Source organism: Aspergillus puulaauensis, chromosome 2 (genome assembly GCF_016861865.1).
Source record: "Aspergillus puulaauensis MK2 DNA, chromosome 2, nearly complete sequence".
Lineage (NCBI taxonomy): Eukaryota > Fungi > Ascomycota > Eurotiomycetes > Eurotiales > Aspergillaceae > Aspergillus > Aspergillus puulaauensis.
The window spans coordinates 1,328,664-1,355,358 of NC_054858.1; the positions used below are offsets into that span (position 1 = coordinate 1,328,664).

Genomic DNA, 26,695 nt, shown 5'->3' on the forward strand with positions numbered 1-26,695 from the left:
GGTCCGAATCTTCTATTTCCATACTATAGGACACAATGGTTGCAGAAACAAAGTTATACGACTCCCTCGGAGTCAAGCCCGATGCTTCCCAAGACGACATCAAGAAGGCTTACCGAAAGGGAGCCTTGAAATATCACCCAGATAAGAATAAGGATGATCCAAAGGCTGCGGATCGGTTCAAAGGTATGTTTTCTATCCCCTTGTGTTCCTACTCTTTTGTATTCGTGGTTGCTAATTAACTTTCCTCCTACAGATGTCTCCCAAGCATACGAAGTCTTATCCGATCCGGAAAAACGAAAAGTATACGACCAATTCGGCCTCGAATACCTCCTCCGCGGCGGACCACCCCCAACATCTGGCGGCGGCCCTGGCGGCGGTGCAGGCCCCAACCCCTTCGAAGGAGGCGGCATGCCCGGTGGATTCTCATTCGGAGGGATGCCAGGCGGCGGCGGTGGCCGCACATTCCACTTTTCATCACGACCTGGCGGCGGCGGCGGCGGCGGCCCTGGTGGAAGCGGATTCCAGTTCAGCTCTGCGGACGATATCTTCCGGAACTTCGCCAAGGCGAGCGGTGGCATGGGTGGAGGATTTGACGACGATGATATATTCTCCATGTTAGGTGGTGGCCTTGGTGGTGGTGGACGCGGTGGAGGTCCGCGGTTCCGGAGCAGTCGTGGGCCTAGTAATGGTGGTGCTGGGTTTGGCCGACAGTCATCTCAACGGGCGCCGACACCCGAACCGTCGGTTATTGAGAAACAATTGCCGCTGACGCTGGAGGAGATTATGAGTGGGTGCACGAAGAAGGTGACTGTTAAGAGCAAGACGTTTGATGCGAGCGGGAAACGTGCCGTGCAAGATGTGACGCTGGAAGCGAACATTAAGCCTGGGTTGCGAACTGGGTCGAAGATTAAGTATCGCGGAGTGGGTGACCAGGAAGAAGGTGGCCGACAAGATGTCCACCTCATTGTTACAGAGGTAAGTTAATCATTCTAACCTGAAACCCCATTAGTTGTCGTGCATGAATCAGTACTAACTATTGAGTAGAAAGAGCACCCCAATTTCAAACGCCACGGCGACCAACTCATTACAACAGTCGACCTCACCCTCAAAGAGGCTCTCACAGGCTGGAATCGCATCGTCCGCACCATCGACGGCAAATCAATCAAAGTGTCGAAACCTGGCCCGACAGCGCCTGGTTTCGAGGAGAGTTTCCCAGGTCTCGGAATGACGATCTCAAAGAAACCGAGTGAGCGAGGCGAGCTGATTGTCCGCGTCAATGTCGAATTCCCCAAGACGCTGTCATCCAGTGCAAAAGAGGTGCTAAAGGACGTTCTTCCTTGATTTAATTTAAGTCGAGATTTGGGTTTGATTGAATTCTACTACAAATGATGGTTTTACGTTTGGCCCCCACATACATATACATATTTTCAGCATTGTTGGCGTTCAGGCGAATATTGCGGGTTGTGGTTGTTTATATCTTGTTTTATTTTTTGTCTATCCGTGATGATAATGACTACCCATGATGGGACTGTTAATTAAGTGAGCATGTCCTTTCCAATTTTGTTCAGTTCCTACGGAGTAGAACAAAAGAAAAAGTTATTTGATATCGGTAACAGAGTATGTAGCTCCCATGCTATGTGTTCTGAATATTCAATGAGCCTGTACATAATTGTCTACCTTGTTTAGTACAGTAACGTATGTACTGAAGCTTATACTATAATAGTTATAGCACATGCCCTTAAAGTAGGTAGTATACCACTGAACAAAACACAAGGTACGGAAATTCTATAAAATCCCCACTCTAAAACAAACATCGCCCTATTTCTTACCTAGCAAACATTGTGAGGAGATCAGCACAGAAGCATCCATTAAGAAATAAAGAGTATACCTGAACCGACAGTTAGAGAACAGTGCTCTAGATAATTCTACACAGGTGCAGGAAGCCTGCTGCTACATGCCCAAACGGTTGGGAACGAGCGTCGCTTCTAGGTTCCCGCGAGTCTCTTCTCCCGCAGTCGAGCGCTTCGCCGTCGCCCCGGCTGAGTTGAATCTCCAGTGGCAGTTGAAGGTGCCGGTCTTTATCTTTTTCTGGAGGCCTATGGTGCCCTGGAGGGTGGCTTAGAGGGTGTCAAAAGCCCGGCTACACTTTAGCGCGATCTGTACCAAGACCTGCCGAGGAGCGGGACCTAGGTACCTCCCGGCGCCTGACGTACCAAAGCCAAGCAACCTCCGATTAACACTTCAACAAGTCGACCAGCCCCTTCCGCAGTCCAAGACCGATACTCTCTCCATCTAAAACCAGAATTATCTCCGAGCCACCATCCTACATGCGCCAAAGAACCACCTTCATCCAAAAACCCTCCGCCCCCTTCCACCCCTCCCAAACCACTCTCCAGCGCGACGCCCTAGCAATCCAAGCTCTCGACGCTGCCCGCGAGGAGCGCCTGACGTTTAGCTTCGATGAGCTATCCAGTGAGGTACGCTGTCTATCTTCTATCTTATTCTTAATGCTACGACACTGTTTTGGAATTGGCGGTGAGTTGGCTAACTTTGTCGGTGATGATGCTTATAGCTCTGGCAAGTCCTGAGACAATGCCATCAACTTCACATCCGGTGGGCAAGTACGAGCAATTTTGAGGCCGCTTCACCGTTTTCGAGCCGGATAAGTCCTGGTTTACATGTCTTTTACTCGCCGGTCGCTTCTGGGGAAGGGGATGAGAGGGAGGTATCTGGGTCGGGGTGAGCTTCTCCTACCCAGCCTGTTGAGGTTTGAGGAATACGGTATGCTGATACATTTATGTTTTGGATAGGGAAGCAGTGTGTGCATTGTTGAAGAAGATATTTGATGATGGGTTGCGATGCGAGAGTTCCGAGGTACGTGTTTATAGCTCTCCCCGCGCTATTTTGTGGGGAATACAGGCTGATGTGATGCTATGGATTTAGAAATCGTTCATCAGGCCCCCGGTCCTTTCTACACGTTTCGCTTCGACAGCTGCATACCAATTTCATGAATCATTACCTTCCCTCGATAACCTGGTTACGTACATTCAACAGAAGTTTTGTTCTACGGGCGACAAGGGATGTTATCATCGGGCGGAGTTGCTTCTATCTGTGGATTCGGTTGATATGGACTATGACAGTATATCGCATGCGTTGACAGTGAGCGGCTATTGGTCAGAGGCTCCCGGGTCCCAAGGGTGGACGGAAACGATTGGGACGCGTGAAGCTGGGACCGATCAGGTGGAGGTTGGGCTTCTAGGTGCCGAACAAGCGAGTGATCCAGAGGAGATCAAAATGGGTGGGCTGTTGGCCGCTGTCGGAAAGGATGATGAGTTGAGTAAGTTTTCCAGCACTTCCCAATTCAAAGTGCCGTTGACTGATTCATGGTTCAGAGCCTGCACTCTTCTCATTCCCATCACGACATCACCCGTTGCCTGAGGACGCGACGTACGCGGTTTCGTTTTCGGCGCCCACCGGAATGCATCCTACGATGACTATTTTGTTGGCCCGGGAGGCGCTCAAGGTGCCACCGAGTCGGCCCGATGCGACCTGCGCGCTGCATGCTTATCTGACCCTGCCGTCCTCAATATTTGGCGACAAGTACCAGCTTTCTACCACGGATCCGTTGTTCCTCAAGTCCCATAATTTGGCCGCACTACACACGCTAGCCGGAGAGACGGACCTCGAGGCACCGGACTGGTCTATATCTCGTTGGGGTTCGAACTGGCTGTTCGAATTAGCCAGTCCGTCCGAGACCGAACAGAGCGCAGAAGATTGGAACGCCACAATCCCCCTGCATTTGCGATATCTGCGTCCTTCAGAATCAGGTTATCGGTCGGCGTCGGTACCCTGGCCCGTGGTCTTTTGGGCATGTACGGCGGAAGATGGCACAAAAATGGGAACGAACCCGTTTGATCGGGTTAACTTGGGTTGGGAGGGACTATTCGGCCCTCGGACCATGTTCTACCAGCTGCATCCTTCGTCTGATCATGAGAAAGGTGCCCTGGTAGAGGATCTGGATGTGCCCGTCCTCACGCTGAAGGAGGGAGGAAGTATATTTGAAAGCCAGGTCATCGAATTAGGCACCGTCGCCGTCATAGTTCTTGGCTTTTTGTGGGTGTTATGGAAGCTGGGCTTAGTGACGCGGTCATCCGGAATCAGACCGCAGCAAAAACGGCCCACTGGCAAACAGGATAAAGCCGAGTAGATGGTCCCTGCTGTGGTATATCTGTAGTTTTAGCGTTTGAATTTTAGGCATAATACCCTAGATAGACAGCATTTGTCACGTATCTCTGATACCAGCAAGTCTGACAATAAACGTCTGAAATGACGATGGCAAGCAAATTCACCATGTAGTCTCAAAGCGGACCCATGTCAAAGTCCCGAAGACTGGGTATATCAACCAGTATATCACTCAGCCAGGAAAATCCCGGGTAATCCATGAGGGTGTGATCAGATTGCACCGTGGGCTCTGTGACCGGCGTCTCAGCGGGAACCGACACCGATGGGTTGAACTGCAGAACATCTCTAATTGTCCGGATATCCTCTTCCTTTCGGCGCTGATGCATCACGGTCATCAGGTAAGCCGTTGTGTAAGCTTCGCGCATGACTTCTGTATCATATGCAGATGCGACCTCGTGCAGTGTGCGCATGGAATCGCGCAGCATCGCCAGTGAGGCACGATTGTCGATTGCCAGCAGAGTGCACACAACTTGGAAGGGCACATTCGCAATTTGGTGCCAGGGACAGCTCTGAGATACTAGCTCCGAGACCGCTTTGAGTCCCTTACCGGAAAGTGCGAGCACGCGATCTAAAAGATCGCCGGAGATGAAGGAGTTGAGGGCTCGCAGGCGGCGGTATATACAGAGCATTAGGTTGCATTGCACGAGAATAAGATGGGGCTGGATGTAGACGATGTCGAGAACATCGGCGAGAGCAATTTCAAGGTTGGAGACATCTTGTGCCTCGTTTGGATCAAGGCTTTCGGATATAGGGAGGAGGTTGAAGATATCTGTTGTTAAGGTAGTTGCAAAGCCGTCTGTTGTTGGTCGTGGACTAGGAGGGAGAGAGGTTGCACCTTGGAGGACAACACGGGAGCGGCCAAGTTCAAAGGAGATCCAGACATTGAGATGACGCGCCATAGCGAAAAGCCGCCGACGGGTCTCTGGATTGCAGGATTCAGTTGTTGACGTTCGATCAAGGGCTGTATTTGATGATGGCTCGATGTGCATGCCCGTTGCTTCAATGAGGTGCATCAAGGAACAGCTGGCCATCCAGGCGGCGTGCGCGGTAGTTGTCATACGGAGATACGCGACGCGCAACACCCAACCAGTCACTGTGTCAATAGGGGAAAGCGGTTCAGACTGCAAGCCCTGCTCAAGGATTGACCGAGCAGACTCTATAAGTTGCAGTTCCGTTGGAGTAGCCCGCCGACGAGAAAAGAGGTACCCAAAAGCGGCCACGCCGCAAAGCACAGCATCGTAAGGTCCAAAACCCAAAGCCTCCGATGTCGCGGGCAACCATCGCCTGCTTATTTGGCGGAGGATGGTATCCCGATCGATGAAGGGATAGCACGGATCTACCCTGTCAAAGAAGATGCCGGCCAGCGATCGCATTTCATCTTGGGAAATGATTTCCACCACTGGCAGTGGCTTCACGGCCGCCATGGCCTGCGCCCATTCAGGAGTTGGGTAACGGGCCCCAACATTCCAACCAAAAAGATGCAATTTCGGAGCGCCTGTCACATCATTTTTGGGGTTGAGGCGTCGCGCGAATGCGGCGCCTGAGTTCGCCTCTAAAGCTTTTAGTAGGAGTCCGGCTAAAGCAGCTGGGTTCGCTTGCTGATCTTGCTGCTGCCTTTTGGCAGCAATATCGTTCTGGACTGTGGCTGGACTCAGCAACGAGCTTGTCACAGACTGTGACTGGAAGTGCCGAATATCTTTCTTCTTGCGTGAGAGTAGGTCGTAGTGGCAATCAACGCCGAACTGGGCGCATGTTGTACAGGGCTGGTCGCCCGAGCATTTGCGTTTGCGGGATTGACAGGAAGTGCATGCGATTCTGGATCGCTTCCTGTTCTGCTCGGACATGACTAATCGCTTTCTCAACTAAACCATGAAGCTCGGGTAGAATATAGACAGAATGAACCACAACTGGAGAACTACAGGAGTTTTGAATTCCCTAGCCTGTCAAATGCTCGTCACTATCAACACATCACGTGCCCCGGAACGACTCGCCCAATCGGGCAAGGCCTGTTTTACGCCGACGCCAGCCGAGGTTCTTTCTGCTTCACGTTTTACACCCGGACTGTTCCTTGCTTTGATCTGATTCTGGGGTATTTAAGATTCTGGTCTAAGCACCGATCTTGCACAATCACGATCGTGATCTCGATTCCAAACTAGTGCGAACCCGCTCTCTGGCTACTTCTGGATCACAAATCATTATACCTCCGCCCATCTGGGTACTGCATGAGCTTCTTCAGCCCCTCCAAATCAGGCATACCAGAAGGACCGGGCATGTATTGTGGATTCTCCCGATATGAAGTGCCGTTTGTCCAAAGTTCATTTCTACGCAGCGCATCGGTGACCGAGCCTTGATCAATATATGTTCGAGCCTCCACCATTTGCCCCTGATACCATCTGGTCACCCAGACATTGACCACTTCGAAGTTGTCGCCTAGCGTGAAGTCAGCGTTAAGGCACGAGCAAATAAACATTGGTTTTGATACCTGTATTTAGTAAACCCTTGAACTGAATCTCCTGGACCGACCACTGGCTGTTACAGCCGCCATGAATCGCCTGTGGGTGAACCTCGAACTTCTCCGCATGGTCCGAAAAACATTCAGAAACTCGTCGAAGCGCATTGACATAGAAATGAAGCAGGTCATGGTAATGACCCGCCACCGGGTGGTGACCCATGACATGGAAGTCAACGTCCTTGTGGACGTACGTAAAGAGCTTCCCCATGTCTTTCTCAAGAACCTTGAAGACGTCGTATATATACATCTGCGAGACATATTTGCAGTCAGTCGAAGGATTATCAAATCGAAACCCTTCCCTTTTAGAATCTGGAGGATTATCAATGACCCCATCTCCATTGCATCGGCCATCCGGGCCAACTATGCCAGATCCATCGCAGCCGGGCCCTTCAAAGGGCTCTTGAGATTGGATTAAGGGTTGATAGCTCTGCCAAAAAGGTAAAATCGCATAGCTGATGGTACTGATGGATACAATGCAGACCAGTGCTGCCTGCGAGTAAGACTTGAAGATTATTGGAGGAGGTGTATATCTTGAAGTAGATTTCCAGAGGAAAGTAACTCTTGCGTGCATTTTAGTAGAATTTTGGTTCATTATATATGTGGACTCGGATTCCCCGCTAATAATCATGGAATAACCCGGTAGCATTGTGTAACTTATTCTTGAGTATGACCAACATTGCTGCGAAAACGCGCCGAGAGTGAGGGAAAGAACCGACAGATACATAAATAATGCACCTATCGATTCTCCATGAATAATATCCTTAGGAAGTGGGTATCCCACCAAGCATGAGGTGTTCTGTCCGATGTCACAGTTCTGTTTGGCCCTGTAGCATCCAGTTATCCACAATGGGCGGGGGATATCTCGGTTCCTACTCGCACTCCATGTCATCAGCTTTCCTCCAGGGAGGTCTGGTTTTCCATACTTATGGAGATAGTAATTTAGAAGTTGATTTTATCATTGTCCCCAGGACAAAGCTTAAACCTGCCAAGACTGATGCCAACGAAGCAATAAAGAGATCGCGCGAAACTATTTAGAGGCTCCGATAACGCGAGGATAACGGAAACAATGCACCGGCTATGATTGGTCCGATCTGCAGAAGTCGGTGTGGTGGGGCACGTGACCCGCAACCGGCCCGAGTCTCGCACTGCAAAATTTGAACCTTTAAATCGGACTCTGTCCGCCGGTCCCCTCTTGACTCACTTCTTCCCCAAATCTCGAGAACCACCATACAGCCAACCAATGTCTTTCTAAACAACACCTCAAAACATTATCTTTTCCCATATCAGTTTGAATAACTGGTAGCTTACAGTCGCGTTAATGAGTCTGTCACCTTCCACCTTCACCTCTCAGGTATGCTCATTCCTCCCTTCTCATCCGGACCTCCGTCCCTTCCTGGGCCGGATTCGTTTCTATACGGGGTCAATTGTACTAATTCTTCCCAGGATTACATCTCGGATCACCTCTGGAAAGCCTCCGGAAGTTACTGAACCGCCTCTAACCCAACCGTCGATTCCCAACCTCTTTCTATATTTTCAATATTATCACCACAAATATGATGTTCACCCGATTCGTCAGGGCGGTTCCCGCCCGGGCTCCGGCCTTCACAGCTCCAATGAGCTCTACCTTCCAGAGTCGCTTCATGGCTACTGTTCGCTCCCGCACACCCGCTGAGCGAGCAACCTTCACGATCCGAGATGGTCCTATCTTCCATGGAAAGTCCTTCGGAGCCCGTACCAACATCTCCGGAGAGGCTGTCTTCACCACCTCCTTGGTTGGCTACCCCGAATCACTGACTGACCCTTCGTACCGGGGCCAGATTCTGGTTTTCACCCAGCCTTTGATTGGTAACTACGGTGTTCCGTCCGCCGCCACAGACTCGCGCGGTCTTCTTAAGTACTTCGAATCGCCCAACCTACAGGCAGCTGGTGTGGTTGTGGCCGATGCTGCCGAACAATACTCGCACTGGACCGCCGTCGAGAGCCTTGGTGAATGGTGTTCACGTGAGGGTGTCCCTGCTATCTCTGGAGTTGACACTCGTGCCATTGTCACGTATCTCCGAGAGCAGGGTTCCTCCCTTGCCCGTATCACCGTCGGCGAGGAGTATGATGCCGACCAGGATGAGGCTTTCACCGACCCCGAACAGATCCACCTTGTTCGCCAAGTCAGCACCAAGTCTCCATTCCACGTCAGCGCTGGCGATCCTCAGTGCCATGTTGCTGTGATTGACTGTGGAGTCAAGGAGAACATCTTGCGTAGCCTCGTGAACCGCGGAGCTAGTGTTACGGTGTTCCCCTTCGACTACCCCATCCACAAGGTCGCTCACCACTTCGATGGTGTCTTCATCTCCAACGGCCCCGGTGACCCCACCCACTGCCAGGACACCACCTACCACCTTCGCCGCTTGATGGAGACCTCTCAGGTCCCCGTCTTCGGTATCTGCCTGGGTCACCAACTTCTGGCTCTTGCGACTGGCGCTCGCACCGTCAAGCTGAAGTACGGTAACCGTGCTCACAACATCCCGGCCCTCGACTTGACGACTGGCCGCTGCCATATCACCAGCCAGAACCACGGTTACGCCGTGGATGCTACTACACTGCCTTCAGACTGGAAGCCCTACTTTGTGAACTTGAACGACTCGAGCAACGAGGGTATGATCCACAAGTCTCGTCCCATCTTCAGCACTCAGTTCCACCCCGAGGCCAAGGGCGGCCCACTTGACTCTTCTTACCTCTTCGACATCTACATCGACAGTGTGAAGAAGTACAAGAACAGCCAGCTCGCCTTCCACCCTACCCGGGAGACCATTCCCAGCCCTCTCTTGGTTGACCTACTGCCCAAGGAGCGTGTTGATGTCGCCCCGACTATCGGTATGCAGAACGTTGCTGCCGCTGCCGCCGCCGCCGCTGCGTAGGGAAATTTAAGGAACTAATCGTATGGAGTCTTGGTTAATGGCTTGGGTTTGCTTCTGTATTCGGGTCACTTTCATAGTTTTGCTTTGTTTTAAGAGAATTGAAAATATTTTCGTTTCATATATCGTTATCTGATCTATCCTTAGAATGTAGAACATTTGGGTGCCTTGATTTTTGGAATTTATTGGATTTCTTTATCAGAGGCCTTGATATATCACTTAACCCCCTGCATTACTTTGCCACAATCGAAACCACATCCTCATCAGCAACAACATGACCCAACCCAACCCGCTGCGGAACATGCCTCGCGCTCGCACCCCAAACCAACGCATATTTGAATGTCTCCTTCAGCGTCCGATGGACCTGGTCACAAACATCCTCAATAGTAGAATTGTTCCGAACAATCAATGCTTCACTAAAATCAGGCTCAATTCCCTTTCTGCTTGGAGGTTAGTCATACCCTGACACACTATGTAGAAGTAAAGGCGAGAATGAACGTACCGTTTCGTGTACACCCGCATCAAGCGTAGTTCTTTCCAGATACGTTCAACGACGTCTTGTACGGCGAGGTCTAGCTCGCAACTCATTACAGCAGTATGTGGTTCACGGGCTAGTTGGTCGAGGAATTCGATGCTGACGCTGTCGACTTTGTTGTAAACGTATAGACTGTCGGGTTTGTTAGCCAAACCATTGCGGACCCCTATACCCATGCTTGAGAGGGAAAGGGGTTTTGCGTACCAAGGGATATATTTTCTGTGATCTTTCATGATCACGTCGATGAAGTCATCGATTGTAGCTAGGACGACTGTTAGAATCTGCCTGTCTGGTCTAAAAATGGCATGGAAGGCAGCGCACCGTTCTCGTCTCGGACTAGGACCTCGCAGTTCAGAATCTTGTAGTCTCGCAAGACGTGGTAAATCATCTTTTCGTCTAGGTTCTTTGGTGGTGATGAAAAAGTAATTTTCATTCCGCCTGCTTTCTTTGCTTTAAGATAAATGTTTCTGTTTCCCTATCAGTACTAGACTGGGAGGATGTGAAGGGACATATATGGATATGCTCACGGAGGCTCTTTGTTGAGGCGGATACCAACAGCATCTAATTCAGCCTCGAGTAAGGCACGCTGCTCTGCCTTCTTGGTAGCATCCAGAACCATCAATATCAAATCGCTGGTCTATCACAATATCAGCCTCGTGATACCACCAAACCAGGCGAAGAAACATACCTTAGCGGCAGAAATGACCTGTCTCCCTCGTCCCTTACCCTCAGAGGCACCCTCAATGATACCAGGAAGATCAAGAATCTGGATCTCGGCACCGCCATACTCCAACACACCAGGAATAGCAGTAAGAGTAGTGAACGAGTATGCGGCCGCTTCACTCTTCGTCTTGGTGATCTTGTTCAGGAAGGTGGATTTACCAACAGATGGAAATCCGACCAGTGCAACACGGGCATCACCACTCTTGCTGACATCGAAACCTGCCCCGCCACCGCCAGCACCGCCAGTAGGTTCAAGCAGTTGGGCTCTTAATCGGGCGAGTTTTCTATATACTATGTAAGCTGGGTCATTATGGAAGGTGAACGAGTACAGGACTTACCCTTTAAGAAGACCCAAATGGTATTCTAGGATCGGTTAGTAGCTTATCCCGCTGAGTTGTTGCATTGAATGCCCGCACCTGTGTTCTTATTCTCTATACTCAAGTTAGTTGCGGGGTTAATTTAGAGAGTTAGAATGTAGGAAAGTGCTTACTCTGCGTCCTACGCATTTCATCTTCAATCCTGCAAAGTTGGTGAACGTATTAGTGTCATGCTCTCCGTCGAATGGATCATATCTGGATACATACTCCTTAATCTTTTCCGTGATGTTCACCATCTTGCCGGTTGGAGAGCCCCGCGGACTCTGATGGTGGACTTCAAGAATAGAAAGCACCAGATGCCAAAGCGTCAAGAAGCTTAGACGTGTGATATTCGTGTAATATGCAAATAACACCCAGTAACAAAAGAAAAATGAACTTTCGGAATCAATATGCTCCAATTTTATCGGCGGAATCTCCGCAGCTTCAAAATCATCGCGATGCCAAGACCCGTTCAATGGCTTATGTAATCCTCCATCTGAAATTCCCGCCAGTCTCTCGCTGAACGTCCATTATTCTCCCCTTAGGCAGCTCAAAACTCAGAACCAAACACATATCATGGCAGAGACAGCAGAGATAGATACTCCACCGGTTGAAATACCGGTGGATCAAGCACAGCAAGAAGGAGGAGAGGAACAGCAACTCACACCGAATGACGATAACGCCCTCGTCCAGTCCGAAACTGCTGTGACGACCACCACTGACGCTGACGGCACGCAAAAGAAAACAAAAAAGATTATCCGAAAGAAGCGACGACCAGCACGGCCACAGGTTGATCCCGCAACTGTCAAATCTGAGCCGCCGCCTCAGACGGGAACAGTCTTCAACATCTGGTATAACAAGTGGTCTGGAGGTGATCGCGAGGACAAATATCTCTCAAAACACGCGGCGCCATCGCGATGCAACATTTCAAAGGATAGTGGCTATACGCGCGCGGATAAAGTGACGGGCTCCTATTTTTGTTTGTTTTTTGCTCGTGGGGTACGTAACATATTGCTTGTTTCTCATGCTCGGAAGGACAGAGTTTACTGACGATTGATGGACAGGTTTGCCCGAAAGGCTATGAATGCGAATATCTCCACCGCCTCCCTACGCTTCACGATCTTTTCAACCCGAATGTGGACTGCTTCGGCCGTGACAAGCACAGCGACTACCGCGATGACATGGGCGGTGTGGGCTCGTTCATGCGCCAAAACCGCACACTCTACGTTGGCCGGATCCACGTAACCGATGATATCGAAGAGGTCGTATCGCGGCATTTCGCAGAATGGGGCCAGATCGACCGGATCAGAGTGCTTACATCGCGTGGCGTCGCTTTTGTTACGTATACAAATGAAGCAAACGGGCAGTTTGCAAAAGAGGCGATGGCACACCAGAGCTTGGACCATAGTGAAATCCTTAATGTCAGATGGGCGACAGTCGATCCGAACCCGTTGGCACAGAAGCGGGAGGCTAGGAGACTGGAGGAGCAGGCTGCCGAGGCTGTGAGGAGAGCATTACCGGTTGAGTTTGTGGCAGAATTAGAGGGGAGGGATCCAGAGGCGAGAAAGAGGAAGAAGATCGAAGGCAGTTACGGATTGCAGGGGTATGAGCCGCCAGATGAGGTTTGGTTTGCGAGAGCGAAAGAATTGGAGGCCGCAGGCGATGAGACCGGCCAGCTTGAGGCGCCTGAACAACCGCTCATGATCGAAGGTGGAGGCTCGGCGGGTCAGCAAGAAGTTGGAGGTGGTGGGATCTTCTCGAGCTCAACTGTTGCTGCGCTGAGGGGCTTGAGTGGTGGTAATGTCACAACAAAACAAGCGCCGCAGGCTTCAGGGCCTCTCGTGGGATATGGAAGTGATGACGAGAGTGATTAATTTTTATGATTCCACTTTATTTTATTTTATTTACATGTATAATATCAGAGATACCTGGCTTCGTCGTTTTCTCCCTTGTAGTTGAGTTGAGAGTTTGGGGTATAATTCGTTCGAAAATCGCTAAGATGAGATGCTAAAGCCCATATATCGCGCTGAATAACATTCAAATGCATCACACATATCGCATACCGAATAGCTTTTCCACCTTTTATGTTACTTTTCACCGGTCAATTCCGCTTCCCAAATCGTAATATAAACACGACCCTGTCCGGAAATTGTAGATGAAAGCGTTGCCAGAACTTTCGGCACCTTCTCCCCGGCTTTCGTTTGCCAGGTCCAGGAGTAATTCGTGAACTTGGTTCAGGTATTTCCGCTCGGTCAGCGGCGCATTTTGTATAACTCCACGCCAACTGTCATGATCAGACAAGCGGGTATCCCTGATGGCTTGGAGCAAATCGTCACGAGTGTCAATGGCAGCAATCGGGCCATTAAGTGCCTTTTCAACTACCTCGCGCGAACGCGTAAGAGCTAATTTTCGTTAGTCGTGGACCACCAGGTGGGTTGGTTTAGACTTACCTTGTTCCACAATATTCCTCCGGTTTGTCTTCTTGCTTCGGTGCTGTGGGACGAGGATGCGGACATCATTTGCTCGCTCACTCGTGCCTGGGTTCGCTTCCGACTGGCTGGGGAGGCGAGAATACCGGGAGTTTTCCTGTGCCCCCTCGCGGATATTGCGTGCACGTATCTCGCTTCGAAGCCAAGGTACAAGCTCGGACGCCCGTATATCGAATTCTTCCTTTGGTACAAGGCAACGAACTTTGAACCCTCTCTCTTTGCTATCTTGTTTCGCAATGACGATCCAGCTATGGTTATGTTCTTTGTATTTGGCGATGAGCTCTTCAAGTGAGGACGCATCAACGGCCAATTCCGCACTAATATCGTTGGACCAGAGATCTTGGGTCAGTTTGACACCCATCTCGCGCAGGACCGCTGGGTCAAAACTCGCAACGAGTACATCGCACTAAGAAATAGTCAGAAGCTGCCACTGTTATGGAATTTGTTTCAACCTACTCTTCTCGTTTTCCAGAAATCTCCGACTTCGGTTTCTGAATGCTTGAGGGATGTCCTGGTAGGTGCTTTGAGATAGTCGATCATCGCAGAACTAAGCCTGTCCCAACTCAAATTGAAGCCCACGGCATGAGGCTGGGCGTGGTTTGTCGTAACTCCTGAGCGGAAATCTTGAACCAAGGAGTCATACCGACCCCCGGCTGCGAAGACATCGCGTCTTTTGCCGTCGAATATACACTGGAAGAGTATGCTTCCCCGGAAAAATTTGTCGTTTAGGCTTCCTAGAGGGCTAATGTAGACTTTCCGTTTCACTTCGAAGCCCTGCAAAAAGGCAACCAGAGAATTGATCCTCGCGAATATCGGCGTCAACCTCTCGGAGAACTCGGTGCCTTCCATAATGGACCGCAGCCTCTTTTGGGTTTGTTTTGGTGTATCTGTACTCTATTAGCATCCAATCTCTCGACAAAGTATCTCTAGGACCGTACCTCGAAAATCAAACCTAGCAAGTTCATCAATCGACGTAGACGCAACGCCGATTGCAGGCGAGCGAAGCTCACTTCGAATCTTCTGCATTGAATACTTGCCGACGTTGAGTCTGCTCATTACTTCTTTGACTAATGGAACTTGGGAAGGCTTTATGCGACAAAATTCCATGATAAGCTGGAGCAAGTCGGAATGGTTTATCAAGAAACACATTGGGCTAGCTCTTAATGGCGGAAATTCCTGAATGATCTCATCAAGAACCTTGATCACTTCTGCCTCCTTCAAGGCGAGGTCCAAGGTATTGCGGGACACAATATCGAAGTCCACTTCTTTATGAGTCCTGGGCTCGCCATCGTGAGGAGTATCTCGATAAACGGTTCCAAAAGCAAAGGTCTTTTCTAGTGAAGGGTCTTGTCGAGGAATGGCACGTGCGTTTGGAAGTGTTAGATCAAATGGTAATTGAAGCATATTCCCGGAAGCATCGAGAAGCCTCACATCGCCACTATTATAGTGCTGGGATTTCGGAAACAACATCTGTCTCGTAGTTTCTACCGCGCCGTGCTTGCGGAAAATTGATGTAAGTCTTTCCTTGACCAGACCGTGCACTAGAAGCTCGTTCGCTGCTGGGGCTCCACGTGATTCCATGTCCCAGGTGATGTCTTCAACCTTTTTTGGAGATTGAGAAAATATTGCAGTCAGAATCTTCCTGTAGTCGGGAGAGCTTGGATCGGAAAGCAAATGCATGATCGCACGTCTGAAAGTTTCCTCCTCGACCTGAAGTGGAATCTGACCGCTATGCAGTAACTCTGACGCAGAAGGTCGTTCGGCTGGATTGTGGCTCAAGAGAGACTCAATAATCTTGCCCTGAACCACTTTCTCGGGGTCTCGGAATGTACTTGGAAGAACATGATGTCTTTCTCTGATACTCCGCAGAGTTTGATCACGTTCCATATTCGTCGGTAACGGATGGCACATTTCGAGGAAAATAACCCCCAGTGAGTACATCTTTCTTAGTTAGTGACGGAGATCCAGCTGCACACGCATTTAAAGCCCTTGAACTTACATCAACCTTCTCATTGTAGTGCCCAGCGAACCCTGACTTCATCTCTGGTGCTACATAATAAGTAGTGCCTAGGCTTCGAGTAAGATTGCCACCGAAATCCACCGTTGCAGAAGAGCGCACCGCTGTGGTGAACTGGCCGCTGGTGGCTAACCCAAAATCTCCAATACGCGGGTTGCTGGCAGCATCTATGAAGATGTTATCAGGTTTGAGATCGCGGTGGATAATCCCATTTCCGTGGATATGGGACAATCCGTCGAGTACTTGGCGGAACAAACGCCAGGACCGATCGATATCGTCGTATAAGCCGTTTTTTATAAGGTCTCGAAGTGTCTTTTCAATGTCAGTGTCAGGGCATGGCCACAATATAAAAACGTTTAAGCACATGAGAGTGAACTTACATGCTTTTCACAATATTCCATTTGAATATACAGCGCAGTAAGCATGGGTCTACCCTGCGAGCCCGATCTTACACGACTGAGTTCCTTGCCCGTACCACTCTCCGTTCCAAATGTTTCTGGTGTGGAGCCTTTCTCCTTGGTAGATACCGTTCCAGCGTCCTCATTATCACTGTCTGCAGCGAACTCTATGTTGGGGTATCCGCTCGAGCTGATGAAATCAAGCCCGCCAGTGGTGCTATACTCAAAATCCTCCGAGTGTGTACTGACAACGGAATTCCCGTCGGTAAACGAGATAGCCTCGTCATCTCTTTGATCATAATCTTCCTCAAGCCAAGCGGTATAATAGCGCACCACATACGGATGATTCAAGCGTGACAAGAGCATGATTTCTGATAGTGTATCTTTCAATGCAGCAGCGGATTTATGTGAAATTTTCTTGATGGCATAGAAACGACCGTCTAATTTGTTCCGTGCCTTAACGACCTCGCCGAAGCCACCTTTACCCAAGCGTCCAGCCTCATCGAAATCTTGATGATAGCGTGAAAATGAGGGGAAACCGCCGTTAAATGATTCAAGACGTGGGCGCCGTGAGAGCGACATAGAGTTTGAGGCGCTCGTACGCATGACCAATGGACTGTCAACTCGGAAAAATTCGGAAGGCTGCAACTGAAAGGCTGTTGGCCTTCTGTTTGGACTTGGCCTAAAAAACTCCTGCAGCAAGTCTTGTAACGGCGGCGATAAATCAAGACTATCAGTTAACGCATTTGCGGATGTATATCGTTGAAGAACATCTTTTCCGAAGCCCATCTGAAGAAAGACTATCCCAAGGTCCCAAACGTCAGTCTTCATGGTTGGAGAAGAGCTTCCCTGTGTTAGCTCTGGGGGGAGCCAAAATGGAGACTTGGAGATTGTGAGAGAACGTGTATTTCCAGCTGGGTCGGGCAGAGCTTCTTTGATGCTTGAGAGCAGCTTCACGATCGTCCCACCGCTAGGGTTTCTGAATAACAAAACACGTCCAGAATGGATGTCTCCATGAACAAAACCATGTCGGTGATAATACTCGAGCGCTTCAAGAAGTTGGATGGTCCAGCTACGGAGCATTTCGACCGGTGCTGTTCCAACCATATCTAGAAACTCGGAAAGACACCCCTTGTTCGCGTGCTCAACCAGTGCAAATACAGTCCACGTGCTGTCTCTGGAGTCGTTGGTATATAATGGTGTGAGGATCTTGAACCCGATGAAGTCAACCAGATTCTGATGTCGGAGCCTCTTCAGACCTTCAAGCCTGTCCTCACTCAGCCGCATTTGCTCGCGAAAGGATAGAGTATCAGCTCCCTTTTCATTAATGGACAGTTCCTTCAATACTAGAAGGGGAGCACATGGTCGGTTCTCTGAAATCACAGGTCTCACTATAAATGTGCTTGCACCATGGCCACTTTTTAACAAAGTCTTCCCGTATACTGCTCGGAACACCAAAGAACCCTCCTCTGCATCCGTCATTACTAACGGTGGATCAAATGTGATTGCCCCTGGTAAATTGACCAGGCCCTCGGCGTCACCCGCTGTTTCCAGCCCGGGTGTTTTGCTTTTCCGACGTGATAATGCTTTGGTTCGCTTGGTTATTGCATCTTGTACCAGTTGTTTGAGTTCTAGTTCCTCCTTCGCTGAAGCCGCTTGTTGCTTTCGGAATTCTTCCTCCTTTTCACGCTCCGCTCGTTCGTTTGCTGCAGTTTCTTGCACTATCCGCTCCTCCTCCAAACTTGGAATGTCCTGATCCTGAGCTTGAGCTTCGGCCGCATCTTCGAGAATATCCTGAATCGAAACCGCCAGTTCGTATACCATTTCTGACCCCAGAAGAGTTTGGGGGTTGTTTCGAAGGATATCTCGAATCCTTGACTGCGCGCCTCGGCGAAGGTCTTCTAGGTTTTCGGCTGTAATATTTGGACATGTCTTAGGATATGTAGTGGGCAGCTCCACAAGCAAATCTAAATGTACATCGGGGTTGGAGGAGGCACGTAAATGGAGCTTGAACATAAACTCCGACGATTGCTACTTGAAACGTTAGAGGACTAGGGTTTCATATGACAATAATTCAACCATGGTGACTTACGTGCCAGGCAGACCGCCGGTGCTGCACCTCTTCGAAGTCGTCGCCATAGATTGAGCGTAGTGCCTCAACCTCGTTCTGGTGTATTTCAAGATAATTCGTCGGAGCGACTACCGGCGATGTAAAGGGCACAGAATCCGGGAATATTTGTTTCTTCTCCGCCCGGGGAGAGGCGTTCTTGGAGGCATTTGCGGTCTTCTTGTGATGGTGAGGCATAGCGGGGCGCAGGGCGGTGAGGTTGGAGCTCTAATAAACACCGATTGATTTGATGGCCTCTGCCACGAGAAGTAGTGACAAAGATGCAGCCGAAGCTGCAGCCCTCTATAGCTCGGGATTGGACATATCTATGGTGAAGAGGCAAGCAAAAGTAAGGGCAGACTGGGCGAGAAAGCGTACTTTCAACACCAATTGGGCATGATTTAAGAGGGGAAGAAACTTGAAAGAGCGGTCGATCGAACTGCCACGCCAATCAGTGGACCCTCAATGCAGCTTGCTCGCCCCGTTGTTGTTCCTCTACACCGCCCGGCAATACTTTTGCGGAGCGGAGCGCCGAGTAAACAAAGCACATCCTTAGAGGCTTACACGTCAATCCAGCTCTCCCACGTCTCCGCTTCTATCGTCTATAGTGGCCCCAGTACGATGCGTATGTCACCGCGTTTGGATGTTTGAATAAATTTGTCCCTGCAGTCACGATGATGGGATGGATGGGTGGTCAAAATGACCATGGCGCAGGTGCGTGTTTCCATCTCGTTTCCCCCGGCAGCGCGCCGCACCCGCGCTACGGCTTGCTTGATAATGCAGCGCTACCTTCATGTTAAACCTATTACGTGCGAACTAATTTATTTCCTGCCATCTCCTTAGAAGACTCCAAGGTTATGGAGCCTCCAGAAACCCCTGCGCCCATGTTCGCGCTCCGCGCATTCCAAAGTGCTCTTTTTGGAACGCCAAAGGCCAATGATGACGACAATACCAAGTCTCACCTGAAAACAAACGGACAAGACAACAATCGGCAATTTAACAAAGACAACACTACACAGAAACCACCAGAGGAAAGGGAGGATATTCCCAGGGTCACCCCAGCGGATACGGATCTGGCTACGAACACGATGGCATCCCCGACAAAAAGTATCCTTATGACTCCTGGCACGGCATCGAATCGGCGGAAAACTGTCTCCTTCGGACACGGTGTTGTCGACAATGAGCGCAAGCGTGAGGACACTTCGAGCAAACCCATCAAAACCCCAACAACGTTATCCGGAAATATCAGCAGTCAGTGGTCATCAGGCTTATCGGAAGGGAAGAGAAGCAAACTTACCCAGGCCCTGATGGATTCACGAGAAAAGCCCGCCAAATCCTCTGAAACCCCATCTCAAAAGCCGGATCACAGTCGTCCAGCAAAAGCCGATTCTAAGCCCGAAGCAGCAGACGCGCAAGGGGATGACGGTGAAGATACAATCAACATGGATGAACCACGCTCTCAATCTGGCAAATACTGGAAGGCGGAATTTGACAGCTACAAATCCAAGACTGCACTAGAAATCAGGAGGCTCATTCAGTATCGTTCGGCGGCGAAAACATACGCGAAAAAGAAAGATGAGGAGGCTTACCGTCTAGCTTCAAAGTTGAAAGAGGGAGAGCTAAAAGTCGAAGAGATGGAGCGTCATGTAACGCAACTTGCTTCCACGATGGTTACCGAGAACACGCGGGCTGATAAGGAGCAACTCGTCCACAACCTCACAAAGCAAACAGCTCTGGCGCTTCAATACAAACACAAGGTCAGCTTACTGCGTAAGGCTTTGGAGGAACACGGCGTCGTCGGCGAAGAAGTTGAGGATATTGCTGGGCAGGAGGAACCTAATTTCACTTCAAAGGAGGAATCGGAAACTTTGCAAAAGTCTCAGCAGTCTTTGGCCCAGGCGAAGGCCAAAATGAAGGAAATGAAACAACAGCAGTCGGAGTTTGAAGAGCTTAGAGACCTCGCCCTCAGTTCTGAGCAGAAGGCCTCATATTTGAAGAAGGAAAATGACAATCTCAAACATACACTGGCCCGTTCCAAACAAGAAGTATCGAAATACGAAAGTCGACGCAAGGAAAGGGAAGCGAAGCTGAAACAACGTGAAGCTAAACTGGAGGCGCGAATTCAAGAGTATCGTGAACGGCTGAAATCGACGTCACAGCAGCATCGAGAGCAAGAAGATTACATGAGACTCTCATTCGATGAAGAGCGCCGCTATATGCAGGAACAAATCGATGTGTTGCAAACAAAGCTACGAGCTTTCGAGAGTGCAACAGAGATTAGAGCGCGAGCTCGGCCAGAAAGCCGCAGAGATTACCATGGGGTCCAGGTACAGGACTTCGGCGTCTCCAGTCCTCAGAAGGACGGCCTTGAAGAGACAGATGAGATTGATCAACCACCTAGTCCGAGCCCTCGCGGCAAGGATCGCCGCGTCTATGGATTGGAGAGCGACCTCGCAGACTCAGATTTGCGGAGGGCAATGAAGGAGATGGGCATTGAAGATATCGATGAAAAATTCAACAATCTCGGAATGTCCCCTCTCAAAGCATATAAGGCTCCTCGTTATCAAGAGGACACCGATATTATCCCATCTTCGCCTCCCGAGAACCCGACAATCGAGACTGGTACATGGTCAGATGCGAACCGTCGACGCACTCAAGATCATCGTCTTTCACACCAACCCTCACATGCAACCACTTCTCTTCCTAGTCGTCGACTACATCTAGACGATAGTCATCAGCTGCGTCCTGAGCGTCTCCGATCCCGACGATCGGCTACTAAATATAGTCTCGACGCTTTGTCTTCACTGCCAGACGCGTACCTTATCGACCGTGCGAAGAGGCGACAAACCGTTTCTACAGGACAACGCGATCCATTATCTATGGAGCGGAAAATGGCGGCCCAGGCGCGCCTTAAGCGAAAGGGCGACAGTAAGGGTAGAGAGGAAGGCAAAGAGAACATACGAACAAGTGTCAGAAATTAATTACTCGTTTCTTTCACATCCATATATCTTCCTTTTCTTTTCTTGATTCCGTCTGTGGGTTATTACAAGTATGTGCTGGATTTTGCGCGGTGCAGGTTGAACAACATCTTTATCCTTTGGTTGGCGTGATTTGGTGACTGTCCTTTTTGATGTCTAAATTTGAAGATTATACCCTCACTCCGAACAAACATTGGCTTAGTTTCCATCCCCTCGAACAACTCGACATAGCAAAATTTCCCTGATTGCCAAATCTCAGCATCATTATCTCGCGGCACTTGTTGTTCAGCTATTCATAGAACTTGATAAGTATATTCCCGCATCGCCGCCTATCCAGCATTACCATAAACATAAACAAGATTGGGGGAAAGCGCTGTATATCTATCAAAGTTTTCCTATAATATCTCTCTAGGACTATCTATTTTGGTCTCAATTATGTCTCGTTTTGGGGGTTGGGGGGGGGGGATTCAAGCCTTTCCATCAGAGAAAGATATCACGGCCCATTTCCCACTCCAAGCCCATTCGCGGCCCCCGGATCCCGAGCCTCCATAGACCTTGCGCAGTTCCTCGTCTTTGCCAGCGGGGAGACCAACAACGACATCGGCCTTGCAGGTACGGAAGGACATGGCACGGATGCCGGAGTGCGGGCCTAGCGGACCGATGGCGGTTGTGAAGGGTGTCGTAGGGTCCCAGGCAGCCTGTGAGATAGATCGTTAGTTGATGTATTCCTTACAGTATAGAGTAGAAGGGTGTTCGTTTGGCAAAGGAAACGTACATCGTTTGTCAGCTTTCTGTAGTTAAGGTCGCCCTTGAAAAGGACGAGTTCGGACTCTTTCAGGTCTTCGAACAGGTCCGGTGCGACGTGCGGTAAGCGCCAGTAGCTGCCACCCATGGTCCAGAAGGGGTGAGGGCGGATAATCAACTTGCCCTCCGCGTGGAAGTTGCTCCACTGATCGAAAAGGAACTTGACTTCTTCAAGCTCCTTGTCTGAAAGCGGGGTCTTTTCTCTTCCAGAGTCATCAGGTGCAGTGTAGAAGCTCTGTGGGTCGGCCAGGGCCTGGATAAGGTCCGCGAAGTCTTGAGGGACAACATCCGACACGAACCAGGGGATCACCTTGGGGCGGAGGGCCACCGATGTGGCGATGCCAGCGGACAAGAGGTATCCAGCAAGGATAAGGTCGACGAAAAGCTCGAAACCGGCGTTGTCCAGGACAATGTCCACGCGGCGTTCTGCCTTCCCTTCGTTCTTGCTTTGTCTGAGAGCAGCGAATGCGGCGTCCAGGTCATTAACGAGAATGTTTTCCTCTGCGTCCTTGCGCGCCTGGGAGCCCTGCAGTTTCTGGATATCCTCGTAGGTGAGAGATGTCAAAAGTGAAAGATCCGTCGCATTCCCCCATAGACAGATCTCGCACATCTCCCTGAAAAGCAGACGGTCAGTTTCTTCAGTGTTGTGTCCTTTCTTCGCCTCAGTGGCCAATTCCTTGTATCTAGCTGCTAATTCAATCACGGCGGGTCGCGAAGACTTGAAGGTGTCCATCTTCTGGCGGGAAAATACATCGTATCTCTTCCAATGCTTTGAGAGGGCAAATAGAGTGGCCACACGCCTGTCTGTAGTCCATCATTGTTAGCAGCCATACGTTTTCCTCACCAATAACCATCCAGGGTGTCTCTCAAACGCACAGAGATAGCACTCCGAAAATAGCCATGACACGTCATGCCACTTGGGGTTTCCTCGCTGCTCCAATTCCTCGTTGTACTCCTCGATACCCGGTTCGCTGTCATCCTGGAGAGGACTATCCCAAGAAAAGGCAAAATCAGCATTATCGCTACTAGATATAAGAAAGGAAGCGATTAAAATCTCACGTCATCTGTCTATCATGCTGGATCTCATATTTGAGCTTCGCCAGCTGCTCAATGATCGATTTTCCTTCTTTGCGCTTCTCCTCGTCGGTGACATCGGCGACGGTCCGGTGCAGGTCGTCGATGGCACTGGTCTAATCGGAGTTTTGTATTAGAAGCTGGATGAGTATTAAGTCAGAGATGTACTTACCACAATGACGGGCCATCGGTCGTTGACGGACTTGTGGCCGAAGCTCTTCGGGTCGGAGGTGAGGTATGACGCTGGTGAAAGCGGGGAGTTAGTCCGATCCTAGACAGGATATTTTACGGTACTTACGGGTCTTGGGATCGAACTCCATTTTGAGAATGAATAGAGCAGAGTAGTATGAAGAGGATTGGATGGACGGCAAGTGGCAGGGATAAATAATAGGGTCGTCAAGGTACGCAATAAAATGTAATAGTGGAGCTTGACCGATGGCTGCATCAGTGCATTTGCAAACGATCGCGGGGTCGGCGGGGTCTCCTCGACAAACGTCAAACAGCGCTCCGCAGATCCTCTAAGTATATAGACGCTACATAAAAGAAAAACATTGTCCGCCAGTTTACATCACTAGATCTCGACTGAGAATAAATACAATTTTGAAGTAGCAAGTAGTACTGTTCTTATTTCATACGCTTCCATACTCAAAAAGAAGCTTTCCACATTCTATCCTCGTAGACACCATAAAATGGACGGAAATGCTCCCTTGTAGATTGTTCCGCTATGCAAAATCTGGAAAAATCGTAAAGCAACATATCAAGTACATTCGTATACTGAAATATCCACCCAAAAATGGACAAGCAAACAGCGCTTGCGAGACCATGACGGTTACGGTTGGTACGGTAGCTTGGGTATCAACCAACGCCTAACACCTCAATGAGACACCTTCATCTCACATCATAGACATCAGTGAGCTTTGAGCATAGGCCTAGACATAGTCAGTACTTTATTCGATATCCGTTGAATTTAAATTGCCTTTTAAAAACTTACCATCGGCTTGATATCTGGGTGAGGCACCGCCTCGAAAACCTGATACTCAAGCTTAAGCTCGGGTCCAATCTTGATGAAAGCACCCTTGTTCTCTGTCGCGTCGCAGTACTTAGGAGCGGAGAAGACGGTGATGCATCGTCCATCGTGCTCAACTTCGTATCCATTCATGCGCACCTCGTGCGAACGGATAATGGCCTCTAGCCCGTTGTTCTCACAGAAGCGCTTGGTAACATCTGGACCGAACTGAAGACCAACACCTCGCTTGCTAGGTCCACGGCCGGGCTCCGTCTGGGGATCAGTCCAAAGCATCTCCATCATCAACCCTTGCTGTCCGGGCTGCCTTTGGTTGTGGCGGTCGAGCTTGCGAATGTCATCCAATGTCGTCTTATCGTTGGAGAAAAGACCACCGTGGAGGACAAGGAACTTGTTGCCGATCAATGTGGCCAGTGGCAGAGCAGAGAATGATTCGGAGAAAACCTTGAACATCGTTTCGTTGTACTTGGCCTTGCATTCGCCTTCGAATCCGTATACCTTGTTCATGTCGTCCGTCTCGTGGTTTCCACGGTTCAGGAAGATACCGTTAGGCCGCAGCCACTTGTACGCATAAAGGAGGAGAGCGATTTCGGTAGACCATGAGCCACGATCCACAAAGTCACCGTTGAAGAGATATGCGTGAGTGTCCGTAGGGTATCCATTCAGTCGGAAAATCTCCAAAAGATCGAAGAATTGTCCTACTATCGTCAGCCAGGCCACTCACAGAAAATGAGGCAAAGGAAAACCAACCATGAGTATCACCGCAAACAGTCAACTTCGTGCCCTGGTCCACCCCAATCTCAACCATAGTCGGCTCAGCATAGACAAGGTCCTTAACAGCCTTGACAATCTGGAACGCATACTTCCGGTGAATCTTCTTCCCATTCTTAAACCTTTCAATCATGTCATCAACGAACTCCTGAGTCATCTCCGTCCCGAGTTTCACGCCATCATACGCATCATCCACGGGGATAGCATCAATATCCAAGCTCTCAAAAGCAGACGGAGGGTCGGCGACCTCAATGGCCTTCTCAAATTCCAACCGTCGGACCAATTTCTCGCACTCGGCCAACTTTAATTTCGCATCGCGGTTACCGGGCTCACGCTTCACAACGGCCTTGAAATCTTTCACGGCATCGCGGTAGTTCAGAATTGCACTGTTCGCAAGGGCTCGTCGCCAGTAAGCCTTGATGTAGTTAGAGTCGAGCTCCAGGGCCTTTGTGGCGTCCGCGACCGCGAACCCGTATGCTTCGAGTTTGATGTGGCACTATATTTGACAATAGTAACACGGGTTAGCCCTATTGATTTTCCTCCAGTGTATCTCCGGTACTGTTTGGGAATACTCGACGTACCTGCGCTCGGTTGCTGAAGAACGACGGTTCCTTGTCGTACTTTCCAATCGCCTGCGTATAAAAGTCCACTGCGGCGGGCCATTCATGCTGAACGAAGGCCTTGTTGCCCTGCACCTTGAGTGCAGTGGCTGCCTCGACATCCTGAGAGGCCATCGGGGAGATGGAATTCGACCAGAGCCGTGAGCGGGGGAGGCTGGAGGGGTTTTCGGTAAGAGAGCACGAGAGCGAGGAGCCGAAAGGAAGCCGGTCTCGGAGGAAGGGTAGGTAGAGGACGAGGGAACAATAAAGACGAAATAAAATCTATAGCCGCTTTTGAGGAGAAGAAGAAGGGAAAACAGAGAGAGAGAGAAGGTAACCAACCCACTGTCCCGAGCGTCGAAGAAGTGCCTGCTGATCTTTTTGTGTCGATAGTTAGTTCTTCACCCTGGTTCCTTTTGACGGGGCGTTTGCTCCCCGCCAGTCTTGGCGTTTGCCGCAACGGTTCAGGTTCGAGAAGCATCGGCCACCCGCCCGACCTTCAGCCGACGGCCTTGAATGAAATCGAACAACGCTGCTTGCTTGGCTTTCAGCAGCAGTATCTACTTACCGCCGAACCCCAATCCCCACCTCACATCCTCCTCTGTCGCTACCTGGTGAATTAAAGGCGAAAACAAAAAAGCCTTGCCTCCAGAACTCCTCGTCGTCGCCAGTCCTGCACCGCCAATTTCCGACGCGCGCCTCAAATGTCCTTTTACGTCGCACCCAGCCAGCAGCGCACCCTCCGCGCGTGCATGGTCTGCTCTCTCGTCCAGCTACACAGCGTAAGCTAAGCCTTAATCAATCAATCAATTCCACTTCAAAAGCGGCACCAACTAATATATCCCGTGTCTTGTCCAGAAATTCATGCGCGAAGGTTGCCCAAACTGTGATAACGTGCTTGGCCTCCGCGGAAACAACGACAACATCCAAGAATGCACCTCGCAGGTCTTCGAGGGCGTAATTACTGTCAACGAACCGACAACGAGCTGGGTGGCTCGCTGGCAACGACTAGATAGCTACGTTCCCGGCACATACGCGGTCAAAGTGACGGGGTCGCTGCCAAATGAGGTTATTGGGCATTTGGAGGATGCTGGGATAAAGTATATTCCTAGGGATGGGAGTCAGGTCGAGGAGGAGGGGTGAGCTGGATGGATTCG

The 26,695-nt window shown here is 50.1% G+C and overlaps 12 protein-coding genes across 12 annotated transcripts; 6 read left to right on the plus strand and 6 right to left on the minus strand.

The window, feature by feature from the left end:
* Positions 1–35: 35 nt before the first annotated feature.
* APUU_20553S (putative DnaJ domain protein Psi) lies at positions 36–1,341 on the plus strand (the record flags this gene model as incomplete). The annotated part of the gene is made up of 3 exons (XM_041699206.1): positions 36–183; positions 254–975; positions 1,045–1,341. The coding sequence occupies 3 exons, from the start codon at positions 36–38 to the stop codon at positions 1,339–1,341; spliced, it is 1,167 nt and encodes a 388-aa protein (XP_041552315.1).
* Positions 1,342–2,327: 986 nt separating this feature from the next.
* PBN1 (uncharacterized protein) lies at positions 2,328–4,207 on the plus strand (the record flags this gene model as incomplete). The annotated part of the gene is made up of 5 exons (XM_041699208.1): positions 2,328–2,477; positions 2,573–2,739; positions 2,811–2,874; positions 2,944–3,337; positions 3,393–4,207. The coding sequence occupies 5 exons, from the start codon at positions 2,328–2,330 to the stop codon at positions 4,205–4,207; spliced, it is 1,590 nt and encodes a 529-aa protein (XP_041552316.1).
* A 151-nt stretch (positions 4,208–4,358) lies between these two features.
* APUU_20555A (putative C6 transcription factor) lies at positions 4,359–6,086 on the minus strand (the record flags this gene model as incomplete). Its single annotated transcript, XM_041699209.1, has 1 exon — positions 4,359–6,086. One exon carries the CDS (start codon positions 6,084–6,086, stop codon positions 4,359–4,361), a length of 1,728 nt encoding a protein of 575 aa, XP_041552317.1.
* Positions 6,087–6,427: 341 nt separating this feature from the next.
* Positions 6,428–7,325, minus strand: APUU_20556A (uncharacterized protein; the record flags this gene model as incomplete). Its single annotated transcript, XM_041699210.1, has 2 exons — positions 6,428–6,672; positions 6,725–7,325. 2 exons carry the CDS (start codon positions 7,323–7,325, stop codon positions 6,428–6,430), a joined length of 846 nt encoding a protein of 281 aa, XP_041552318.1.
* A 982-nt stretch (positions 7,326–8,307) lies between these two features.
* On the plus strand, positions 8,308–9,666 carry cpa1 (carbamoyl-phosphate synthase (glutamine-hydrolyzing) CPA1; the record flags this gene model as incomplete). The annotated part of the gene is made up of 1 exon (XM_041699211.1): positions 8,308–9,666. The coding sequence occupies one exon, from the start codon at positions 8,308–8,310 to the stop codon at positions 9,664–9,666; it is 1,359 nt and encodes a 452-aa protein (XP_041552319.1).
* Positions 9,667–9,895: 229 nt separating this feature from the next.
* RBG2 (putative GTP binding protein (Gtp1)) lies at positions 9,896–11,534 on the minus strand (the record flags this gene model as incomplete). The annotated part of the gene is made up of 10 exons (XM_041699212.1): positions 9,896–10,103; positions 10,166–10,330; positions 10,403–10,460; positions 10,520–10,665; positions 10,726–10,835; positions 10,887–11,205; positions 11,260–11,284; positions 11,338–11,352; positions 11,412–11,440; positions 11,506–11,534. The coding sequence occupies 10 exons, from the start codon at positions 11,532–11,534 to the stop codon at positions 9,896–9,898; spliced, it is 1,104 nt and encodes a 367-aa protein (XP_041552320.1).
* Positions 11,535–11,853: 319 nt separating this feature from the next.
* Positions 11,854–13,151, plus strand: cwc2 (active spliceosome conformation promoter CWC2; the record flags this gene model as incomplete). The annotated part of the gene is made up of 2 exons (XM_041699213.1): positions 11,854–12,276; positions 12,342–13,151. 2 exons carry the CDS (start codon positions 11,854–11,856, stop codon positions 13,149–13,151), a joined length of 1,233 nt encoding a protein of 410 aa, XP_041552321.1.
* Positions 13,152–13,371: 220 nt separating this feature from the next.
* cpcC (putative protein kinase (Gcn2)) lies at positions 13,372–18,486 on the minus strand (the record flags this gene model as incomplete). Its single annotated transcript, XM_041699214.1, has 7 exons — positions 13,372–13,679; positions 13,728–14,172; positions 14,223–14,653; positions 14,705–15,707; positions 15,766–16,095; positions 16,164–18,212; positions 18,274–18,486. 7 exons carry the CDS (start codon positions 18,484–18,486, stop codon positions 13,372–13,374), a joined length of 4,779 nt encoding a protein of 1,592 aa, XP_041552322.1.
* A 476-nt stretch (positions 18,487–18,962) lies between these two features.
* Positions 18,963–21,269, plus strand: APUU_20561S (uncharacterized protein; the record flags this gene model as incomplete). Its single annotated transcript, XM_041699215.1, has 2 exons — positions 18,963–19,002; positions 19,135–21,269. The coding sequence occupies 2 exons, from the start codon at positions 18,963–18,965 to the stop codon at positions 21,267–21,269; spliced, it is 2,175 nt and encodes a 724-aa protein (XP_041552323.1).
* Positions 21,270–21,733: 464 nt separating this feature from the next.
* On the minus strand, positions 21,734–23,464 carry APUU_20562A (damage-control phosphatase ARMT1 family protein; the record flags this gene model as incomplete). The annotated part of the gene is made up of 6 exons (XM_041699216.1): positions 21,734–21,964; positions 22,042–22,874; positions 22,947–23,059; positions 23,130–23,260; positions 23,317–23,387; positions 23,443–23,464. The coding sequence occupies 6 exons, from the start codon at positions 23,462–23,464 to the stop codon at positions 21,734–21,736; spliced, it is 1,401 nt and encodes a 466-aa protein (XP_041552324.1).
* Positions 23,465–24,037: 573 nt separating this feature from the next.
* ppt1 (protein serine/threonine phosphatase PPT1) lies at positions 24,038–25,673 on the minus strand (the record flags this gene model as incomplete). Its single annotated transcript, XM_041699217.1, has 4 exons — positions 24,038–24,073; positions 24,136–24,866; positions 24,919–25,435; positions 25,521–25,673. 4 exons carry the CDS (start codon positions 25,671–25,673, stop codon positions 24,038–24,040), a joined length of 1,437 nt encoding a protein of 478 aa, XP_041552325.1.
* Positions 25,674–26,242: 569 nt separating this feature from the next.
* Positions 26,243–26,681, plus strand: spt4 (transcription elongation factor SPT4; the record flags this gene model as incomplete). The annotated part of the gene is made up of 2 exons (XM_041699219.1): positions 26,243–26,320; positions 26,397–26,681. 2 exons carry the CDS (start codon positions 26,243–26,245, stop codon positions 26,679–26,681), a joined length of 363 nt encoding a protein of 120 aa, XP_041552326.1.
* Positions 26,682–26,695: the final 14 nt, after the last annotated feature.